The following is an 11,007-nucleotide window of genomic DNA, read 5'->3' on the forward strand; positions in this document are numbered from 1 at the left end:
CACCAAGCAGTTCTCAGTGACAGCAGCTGGGTGTCCTACAATTCAATTCAATTCTGACATTTTAAAGAGATAGAGCCAGATCCCACAGGTTACGGGCTCAGTCCCAGAAGACTCTCGTGCGTGCCAGCTCTCCCTCTCTCTTTCTGTCTCTCACATACACTCATTCTTCACATGCCCAGTTTATCACTGCGCTCCTGACCAACTGGCTATAGATTTGAGGTTCCGATGACCCTCCCTCTTGAGTTCAAGTAATTTGCTAGAGGAGTTCACAGAACTCGAGGAAACACTTACATGTGCCAGCTTATTAAAAGATACAGATGAACAACCGGACAAAGAGACACATATGGGCAAGGCCTGGGAGGGTCCATGGAGTTGGGGTGCATCACCCTCCCAGTGCATGGATGTGTGCACCAATCTGGAAGCACTCTGAACCCCATACTGTTGAGATTTTTACGGAGGTTTCATCACCGTAGGCATGATGGATCATTAACTCCTCTCTGGAGCTCTCTCCTCTCTGGAGAGGATGTGGGGTGGGGCTAAAATCCCCGAGCTTTCTGGTGACCGACCAGCCCCCCATCGAGGACCCATCCAGGAGCCCACTCTGAGTCGCCTCGTTAAAAAGAAGAGATGTTCCTGGTGTTCGTATCATTTAGGAATTTATAAGGGTTTCAGGAGCTCTGTGCCAGGAACTGGGGGCAGAGACCAATCTATATTTTCTACTATCTCACACCATCCTATGGTCATGCTGAGCCACGGAGTAGGAGGCTTGAGCTCTCCGATGGGCCATCACTCCAGTAGCGTGCCGCCCTCTTTTACCTGCCTGGTCCCTGACACCATCTTGGAAGGTCTAAGTAGAAACATCCACACACTTGATATTAGTGTTCCTCTTCGAAGAAAAGATGTCTATGCCTAATTCTCTTCCATAAGAGCCCTGAGAAGGAAAAGAACGCATAACGTTCTCCAATGCAATAGGTCAACCCCATTGAGGGTATCTCCTTTTAGATGCTTAACTGAGCTCATTGAACTTCATCAGGCTTCCGTGCAAAAATACCAGAGAATTCCAATGCATTATTCTAACACAATCCCATCATTCATGTACGATCAGAATGGTAGCCCTAAACTGGTAATGATGAGTGGTATTCAATTTCCAATGATCACTTTCCCATCTCCCACCAGTGAAGTTGGGCTTTCATAAGTTTCAGTGGTTTTCAGTGGGAACACAGATGCCAATTGCTCCCAGCTCCCAGCTCCCCCTCTTTTCTTACTCTGATTATATCAATTCTTTGGCTTCTAGGAAGATAATTCGGACTCCCCACATTGCCAAGGGCCAGTCCAAAACAAACAAAGAAAACAAGTAGCCAAACCCCAACATCCACTTGGTTTTCTGTTTATTGTAAGATGTTCATGCCCCAAGGCTGGTTCAGATAAACATGTTTTGTCCAAGTTCAGGAGCCGCTATTTTCCCTTGCTTCAGGAAATTATCTATAGGCAGGCCTTGGATCTTCCTGATCCATGCAGATTTGCTGGCTTTTTCTGGATCGAGCACTTCAGTGGGCTTCCTGGCCTGATGCTCCTTCCTCTTGGCCTCCCTGTTCTCTTTCTCCTCCCTTACAGTCAACAACATGAACTGAGTGTTCGCTCTAAAGGGATCAAGGGTCGTACAGAAGTGAGGTCGTTCTCTCTTGACAGATTTGGTTGTCATGCCCGCTGGTGGGGCCAGCATGCGGTTCGGTTTAATGACCTGCGTGCTGGTTAATGGGCTGAAGGCGCGCACGGTCCCGTCGATGGAGCTGGTCACTTGGTCTTCACCCTTGCAGCTGCCGGTGAGTCGGGGGTGGATTATCACGGGCTGGGGTATGGTGGACTGGACTCGGGGACTGTGCAAAGAGTTCTTCAGGTTGGGCTGCAGTTTCTGGATCTCCAGGGGAATGTTGGTTTGTTTCACATCTATGGGAGGTTCGCTGCGCCTCAACCTATCAACTGCGAGTTGGATTGATTTTCCTTTGAAACTCAAGACCTTCCTTGGGTGTGGAATCGAAGGTCCCTGGGCATCGATGACTTGGGTTTGCGGCCTACGGGGATAGGCAAATGCCCCCGAATTATGGGCCTGCTGCAGGGCATTAACGGTCAGTAGGAACTGGTCAGGTGACATAGGGATTTGCCAGGACTTTTTCTTCGAGCGTTTGATCATGTCTACGGGGCGTCTTTCTTTTTGAATTTTCTCATCATCTGGTTTTTCAAAAAAAGAAAACAAAAGCAAGTCAGAGTGTTCCATGAAAAATAGTAATTCGTTATGCATGGAAGTTAAACCCATCTGAGGTCTTTGTTGTCCAATGGGTATGCCGTCATGCGGGCAAAAATCCTCTATAACGCTAGAAATTATGACATATTCAACACGACAAGTTTTTACGAAATATACTGGTATTTGTGTACAAGTGTGTATTCAGCTCTAGATATGCATATTTTGGAGGGAACATATGTAATCCCAATGTTCCACACATTTTGTGACTTCCCTGTGGGAAGGTGCTTTCTACCTCATTTATGATTCACACAAAATAGGCCTTATAAATTTATAGTAACAAATCTCCATTTTTTTTTTAATGTTTATTTATCTTGAGAGAGAGCACAAGCAAGGGAGGGGAAAAGAGACAGGGAGAGAGAGAATCCCAAGCAGGCTCAGCACTGTCAGCACAGAGCCAGACATGGGGTTCAGTCCCATGAACCGTGAGATCATGACCTGAGCTGAAACCAAGAGTTGGTCGCTTAACCGACTGAGCCACCAGGTGCCCCACCGATCTCTATTTTTATTTATTTTTTTTTTAATTTTTTTTAACGTTTATTTATTTTTGAGACAGAGAGACACAGAGCATGAACAGGGGAGGGGCAGAGAGAGAGGGAGACACAGAATCTGAAACAGGCTCCAGGCTCTGAGCTGTCAGCACAGAGCCCGACGCGGGGCTCGAACTCACGGACCGTGAGATCATCACCTGAGCCAAAGTCGGACGCTTAACCGACCAAGCCACCCAGGCGCCCCCCGATCTCTATTTTTAAACAAAAACTGCATCACAAAGTTTGACCTCTATCTTATTAATTATTTATCAAATTTGATTCCAAATGATCTTTGGACATTTTCCAAACTCAAAACTGCATCAAAATATACAGCCTAAATATATCACAATGTGACCAAAAAAGGCACTTCCTGAACAAGAGTTCCTAAAATGTTTTTTAACAATAGCAGCAGTTCTAAAAGTCACTTGACAGGGATAAGAGATTCATTCTGACATGCTGCATGACGGTCAAGACTTCCAAGGCGCCTAATACCTAGAAGTAACAAAGATGTCTTCACATGTGAGCAAATCTATTATCTCTCTTTCACTTGGGCTTTTCACTCCCTCTAAAGCTCATAGATACACTGAAAGCATTATCCCCATTTTACGAAAGGAATAACTGAATCATGAAAGTCATTGTCTAGTCTGACCTAACAATTAAAAGTCTGTACGTGGGGTGCCTGGGTAGCTCAGTCAGTTAAGCGTCCAACTTTGGCTCAGGTCATGATCTCGCGGTTCGTGGGTTCGAGCCCCAGGTCGGGCTCTGTGCTGACAGCTCGGAGCCTGGCCTGCTTCATATTCTGTCTCTCCCTCTCTCTCTGCCCCTCCCCCACTTGTGCTGTCTCTCTCTCTCTCCCTCTCTCTCTCTCTCTTTCTGTCAAAAATAAATAAACATTAAAAACAATCTGTACCCCAAACTATACCAATGCAGAACTAGAAAATAAAATGCAACAGTGTGCTGAACATATAATTTTCCTTGACAAAATAGGTTTTATCCCAAGATGTTTGTGTATGGACATACTAAGATGGGATGAAGCTTCAAATATCTCCCTGTCCACTTTGTTAAATAAATAACATTTTATTAAATTATTAAATGTTAAATTATTACATTAAATAGTATTTAATAATTATAATATTGAATTGATGATTAAATATTGTTAAATTGATGTTAAAATAGTAAATAGTAAAATATTAAATATTTTTACTAAAGCATATAAAACTAAATAAAATTAAGATGTTAAAATCTTCCCCACTGTCCTTTTTAATCCCAGAATCAACCACTCTGTGTGTGTGTGTATGTGTGTACATGAAAACACACAGTTTTTCTCCTTTAGAAAAAGGAATTGTTTGGGGGCACATGGGTGGCTCAGTTAGTTAAGCATCTGACTTCGTCTCAGGTCACGATCCCACAATTTGTGGGTTTGAGCCCCACATCGGGCTCTGCGCTGACAGCTCAGAGCCTGGAGCCTGCTTCAGATTCTATGTCTCACTCTTTCTGTCCCTCCTCCACTCATACTCTGTCTCTCGCTCTCTCTCTCTCAAAAATAAAAAATAAAAACATTAAAAAAAGGAATTGTGTCAAGAAAGTGGGGGCAGAGAGATCATACCTCAACATAATAAAGGCCAGACATGAAAATCCACAACCAACATTTTATACTCCATGGTGAAAACTGAAAGCTTTTACCCTAAGATCAGGAATAAGACAAGGATGTCCACTCTCACCACATTTATTCAACGTAGTACTGGAAGTCCTAGCCATAGCAATCAGATAAGAAAAAGAAATAAGAAGTGTCCACGTTGGTAAAGAAGTTAAACTGTCACTATTTCCAGATGACATGATACTATACATAGAAAATCCTTAAGACTACCAAAACACTACTGGAAGTAGTGAGTGCATTCCATAAAGTTGCAGGATGCAAAATTAGTTGCAGAAATTCGTAGCATTTATATACACTAATAATGAAGCAGCAGAAAGAAAAATTTTAAAAACACTCCCATTTTCAATTTTACCAAGAATAATAAAATACCTAGAAATAAACTTAATCAAAGAGGTGAGACTTATACTCTGAACTATAAGACATTGATGAAAGAAATTAAAGATGACAGAAAACAGGTATTCCGTGCTTACGGACTGGAAAAATTAATATTGTTAAAATATCCAGATTTCCCAAAGCCATCTACAGATTCAGTGTAATCCCTGAACAATATATCAACAGCATTTTTCACAAAACTAGAAGAAAAAACACTGAAATACGTATGCAGCCACAAAAGACCTCAAATAGCCAAAGCCATCTTAAGAAAGAAAAACAAAGCTGGAGGTATCAGAATTCAGATTTTAATATACACTAGAAGGCTGTAGTAATCAAAACAGTATGGTGCTGGCATTCAAAAAAAAGAAAGAGAGACATAGACCAATGGAACAGAACACAGAGCCCAGAAATAAACCCGTAATTATATGGTCAATCTATGACACAGAAAGCAAGAATGTACAATGGGGAAAAACAGTCTCTTCAATGAATGGTGCTGGGAAAACTGGGCAGCTACAAGCGAAAGAATGAAACTGGACCACCCTTTAACACTACACACAAAAATAAACTCAAAATGAATTAAAGACCTAAATGTGAGACCCGAAGCCATAAAAATCCTAGAACACAGGCAGTAATCTGTCTGACATCAGTCGTAGCAAGATTTTTCTAGATACATCTCCTAGGTCTCCTAAGGCAAGGGGAACAAAAGCAAAAAAAAAAAAAAAAAAAAAAAAAAAAAAAAAAGCGCGGGGGGGGGGGGGGGGAACATCAGCACTACATCAAAATAAAAGGCTTTTGCACACAGCAAAGGAAACCACCAAGAAAACAAAAAGGTAACCTACTGAATGGTGGGAGATATTTGCAAATGATCTATCCGACCAGGGGTTAATATCCAAAATATGTAAAGAACTTACACAACTCATCACCAAAAAAACAACCCAATTTAAAAAATGGGCAGAGGACCTGAATAGACATTTTGCCAAAGCAGACACACGGATGGTCAACAGATGCATGAAAAGATGCTCAACATCTCTAATAATTTGCAGAGAAATGCAAATCAAAACCACAATGAGATACCATTTTGCACCTGTCAGAATGACTAAAATAAAAAATACAAGATATAAGCATTGGCAAGAATGTGGAGAGAAAGGAACTCTCGTGCACTGTTCGTAGGACTGCAAATCAGTGGAGCCACGATGGAAAACAGTATGGAGTATTTCCACTATCGGATATTTACCCAAAGAAAACAAAAACACTAATTCAATATATGCATCCTTATGTTTATTATAGTATTATTTACAATAGCCAAGATATGGAAGCGATGTAGATGTCCAACAATAGACGAATGGATTATGAAGATGTTTAAGCAGCCATAAAAAGAATGAGATCGTGCCATTTGAGACAACACAGAAAGTACCTGGAGGGTATGATGCTAAGTGCAACAAGTCAAACCAAGAAAGACGAATACCACCAGATTTCACTCAAAAGTGGAATCTTAAACAACAACAACAACAATAAATGAATAAAAGTAGAATCAGACCTATAAATACAGAGATGGTTGCCAGAGGGAAGGGGGTGGGGGAAGAATGAGCAAAATGGGTGAAGGGGAGTGGGAGATACAGGCTTCCAGTTACTAAATGAGTAAGTCATGGGAATAAAAGGCACAGCATAAGGAATACAGTCAATGATATTGTAATAGCAATGTAATGGGGACATAGCATAATGTGTTAACTTGTCAAAACAGTATGTCATTTACCTGAAACTAATGTAACATTGTGTGTCAACAAACTCACATTTTTTTTTAATCTTTATTTTTGAGAGAGAGACAGAGTGCGAGCAGGGGAGGAACGGGGTCGGGGGCGGGGAGGGGGGACACAGAATCCAAAGCGGGCTCCAGGCTCCAAGCCGTCAGCACAGAGCCCAATGTGGGGCTTGAACCCACAGACCGTGAGATCATGACCTGAGCCAAAGTCGGACGCTCAACCAACTGAGCCACCCAGGCACCCCCCAAATTTTTTAAAAAAGGAATTGTGATAACTCATTGTTCACTAGGGTGTCTTTCTTCATATAATAATATATCATGGATCTCTTTCCAAGTCAATACATGTAGGTCCTCATGATACAATTTGTAGCTGTTAGCGAGTATTCCATAGTGTGAATTTTTCTGTATCTACTTCATCACTGCCCGCTGGTGGACACTTAGCTTGTTAGCGACCCACCTCAAAGAAATGCAGAAACTATTTTTACTTACCATATAAGCAAGTACAAAATGATGGCTAACACCCAGTTTGGACGTGCCCGGGTGTGGTGGGAGCTCTCATGCACTGTTGGTGGGACTGTAAATTGGTATATCATTTTTAAGGATAACTATGGCAATATCTTTCTAATTTTTTTCCAAATCCAATCAGCTATGTTAGCGTTCCCCTCTTTTGGTATTATTTTTTTTTTAATTTTAATTCCAGTATAGTTAACATGGAGTGTTATGTTAGTTTCAACTGTACAATACAGTGATTCAACAATTCTGTACATTACTCAGTGCTCATCAAGATAAGTGTACTCTTAATTCCCTTTACCTATTTCACCCATCCCCCCACTCACCTCCCCTCTGGCAACCATCTGTTTGTTCTCCATAGTTAAGGGTCTGTTGTTTGGTATCTTTTTTTCTTTGTTCCTTTGATTTCTTATATTCCACATATGAGTGAAATCATACAGTATTTGTCTTTCTCTAACTTATTTCGCTTACCATTATACCCTCTAGATCTATCCGTGTTGTTGCAAATGGCAAGATTTCATTCTTTTTATGGCTGAGTAATATTTCAGTGTGTGTATGTGTGTGTGTATGCACAAATATATATAATGTACATATGTGGGGTATATACATGTATATATTTGTATATAGTATATGTATATATGCAAGTAAATACACACACGCACACACAACCCACATCTTCTTTATCCATTCCTCTACTGATGGACACTTGGGTTGCTTCCATAATTTGGCTATCGTAAATAATGCTGCAATAAACATAGGGGTGCGACATCAATATCTTTCCAATTTTTTTATGTTTATTTATTTTTAAGAGAGATCGTGTGTGAGAGCAGGGGAGGGGCAGAGAGAGGGAGACAGAGGAGCTGAAGCAGGCTCTGTGCTGACAGCAGAGAGCCCGATATGGGGCTTGAACTCACGAACTGTGAGATCACGACCTGAGCCGAAGTGCGACGCTTAACATACTGAGCCACCCAGGTGCCCCGATACCTTTCTAACTGTTAAGGGCCGTTATCCTTTGTCTTGGCAACGCCACTGCTAAGACTTTACCCTTGCAGGTATACCTGTACAGGTACATAAACATACGTATATTCAAGGATATAGTAGAGCCCTTGTTGGTAGAGCCCTCCTGAAACTTCACCTTGAAGCTAGTCTCTGCAGGGAGTTCGACTCAAGTGCTATCCTATTAACCAAAAATATTTGAAAGGCATTTTAAATCTTTACCACAGTCTCTCCAAAACAACAAAGGGACATTCTATTCCTGATGACGCAATAGTCCCAGAAGTGAGAAGTCTCAGTGGCAGGGAGGAGGCAGGCTGTGAGACCAAAACTGGAAAGGCAGCTCTTACAGAAGTTCTCAGGCTGTGCGTAAGGGAACAATGAAGGAAAAACCAATCACCCTTAAGAAAAGCCAGACATTTTATCCATTCTGAATTCTCAAAGATAAGCAAGGTCATGGACTTGCTGAAAAACTAGATGGGGAAAAGTGAGCGAGCAAGAGAGAGAGAGAGGATCTTGCCCCTGATCCAGAATAAAGTATCACCATTTGTCGTATCCCCTGCAAGGATTTTTGCTTCCAAACTCTCTTGCCCACCATCTATGCCCCCTTGTTTCCTTACAAACAGGACTCGCCCTCTTCTTGCCGTATCTTCGGGGTGATTTTGACTTTCCTTGAGTTTGAGGTGCCTCTGTTAACACTCCTACTGAAGATTGAGGAGGAAGTCACAGTAATTATATAATTCGATTAGGTCAACATAAGGGGGGGGGCGGGGCGCATAGCTGGTCATCGAATGATTTTCACCCAGACTATCACCTTGTTTGTTGTTGTGTCACACTAGGTAAGTCATCCGGAGACTGAGATCTACATCCCCTCCTGCCCTTCCTCTCACCCACTTTTCCTACTGATTGCCAAGCTTTAAGCACCACCTAAACCTCTTGGTCTCCTCAAGAGAGAGCTGATCATTTGTAGTGTTTGCCTGGACGTGATCTCTTGATGTTCTCTTTAGATCTGGGGATCCAGTTATCCATGCCAAAATCGGGGACAGGTAAAAGGAAGGAGTCTGGCTACTGTACCCCACTCCTAATTTATTCTCTGTGCGTCTTATAAATAGCATTCCCAACAGCACTCACGCACACACACACACACACACACACACACACACACGTATCTGCTTTATAACTAATATTTTCTGGGTACGCATGTTATCAATCAGGCTCTCGAGATGATACATTCTGCATAGCTCATTTTTCTGTGGTACAATAATATCTTGCCTCTGTTTTAAGGAAATAATTATGTAATGTATGTTTGGATGGGCGCAGATGTTGGTTGCTTTTTGTATTCATGGCAAGTATAGAGTAGATATTAGTTATCTACTGTACAAAGATTCTAATACGTTTGTAAACCTAGGCCTTGAAAATCGGGAGATTCTCTTGAGTTGGCTAACCAGTTGGTGAATCAAAAAGAATGGGCTCCCACCTTCCTTAAAGGTGAAGATTTACATTTTCAAGAAATCATTGGTGGGCGCCTGGGTGGCTCAGTGGCTTAAGCATCCGACTCCTCTTTTCAGCTCAGGTCATGATCTCACGGTTCCTTAGTTTGAGCCCTGCATGGGGCTCTGTGCTGACAGTGTGGAGCCTGCTTGGGATCCTGTCTTTCCCTCTCTCTCTCTCTGCTTCTCCATTCTCGCTCTCTCTCTCTCTCTCTCTCTCTCTCTCAAAATAAATAAATGAACTTAAATAAAATAAATCATTGCGGCGCCTGGGTGGCTCAGTCAGTTAAGCATCCAACTTGGGCTCAGGTCATGATCTCGCGGTTCGTGGGTTCGAGCCCCACGTCCCACGTCGGGCTCTGTGCTGACAGCTCGGAGCCTGGAGCCTGCTTCGGATTCTGTGTCTCCCTCCCTCCCTGCCCCTCCCCAACTTGTATGCTCGTTCTTTCCCTACAAAGAAATTCATCCTGCCACCCTCTCATCCACTCCATCGGGTACACTGAGGTGGCCTGGGATTCAGTTCTCTTACCTGTAAGTAACCTGGTTGTCCTCCGGAAAACTCGGGACCTGCCTGGTTTACTTAACAGGGACTCCTGGGTCACGGTTTGTTGACTGGATAACGAGTCCTTCAGGCTGGAAACCTGAGTGCTAGACCTGGAGAGAACTTCCACAAGGCCGTTTTCTTCCCTGTCCTCTTCTTTCTCCTTCTTCTTTTGTTTGGCCTTGTCCAGGGAGTACTGCCACTTAACATTCTCAAACTGGAACATGAGAATATTGCTCTCTGTGTTGATCACCATCCTGGAACAAAAGCAACAAGATCGCCCACAAAAGGAGCATGAAGGCCGCCACTGCCCGGGCCTCCAAATAAGGCACGTCAATCACGGTCGTGTCCAATGCCGAGGCCAAGGGAACAGCGCCCGGGGGGAGAGACTGTACACGCAGGATGGTGTCGGCTACTGAAGGATCTGGAGTGATGAAAGGTAGCCGGCGGGGCGGTGAGGGTCGTTTCCTTTAAAATTAAGTGTCAGCGCGGCCATGTGTTCTGATTACTTTACTTTGCAAGTTACAATATTTTTTTAAGTTTATTTATTTTGAAAGAGGGAGAGAGAGAGAGAGAGGGAACCAGTGGGAGAGGGGCAGAGAGAGAGGGAGGGACAGAGGACCCAAGGCAGGCTCTGTGCTGCCAGCAGAGAGCCCGATGTGGGGCTCGAACTCGCAAATCGCTAGATCATGACCTGAGACGAATTCTGGTGTTTAACCGACTGAGCCACCCAGGCGGCCCCCAAGTTAAAATATTTTTAAGTGAATTTCCATTCACGGAGTGAGTACCAAGTTCCTAGGGTGCCCAACGCAGAAAACTTAGCTACTCTGCACCCCACCGTCTTGAAGTTCACCCT

The 11,007-nt window shown here is 43.0% G+C and overlaps 1 protein-coding gene across 3 annotated transcripts in view; it reads right to left on the reverse strand.

Moving 5' to 3' along the window:
• Positions 1 to 1,371: 1,371 nt before the first annotated feature.
• Positions 1,372 to 11,007, reverse strand: part of CDRT1 (CMT1A duplicated region transcript 1) — a 33,347-nt gene continuing 23,711 nt past the window's right edge. For all 3 annotated transcript variants that reach the window (XM_042967270.1, XM_007080748.3, XM_007080747.3), the window contains 2 exons: positions 10,140 to 10,408; positions 1,372 to 2,229 (listed from right to left, as the gene is read on the reverse strand). In XM_042967270.1, coding sequence (XP_042823204.1) covers positions 1,421 to 2,229; positions 10,140 to 10,408 — 1,078 coding nt within the window. In that variant the 3' untranslated portion in view covers positions 1,372 to 1,420. The remainder of the gene's footprint in view (positions 2,230 to 10,139; positions 10,409 to 11,007) is intronic.

The sequence above is a fragment of the Panthera tigris genome, chromosome E1 (genome assembly GCF_018350195.1).
Source record: "Panthera tigris isolate Pti1 chromosome E1, P.tigris_Pti1_mat1.1, whole genome shotgun sequence".
NCBI classification, from domain to species: Eukaryota; Metazoa; Chordata; class Mammalia; order Carnivora; family Felidae; genus Panthera; species Panthera tigris.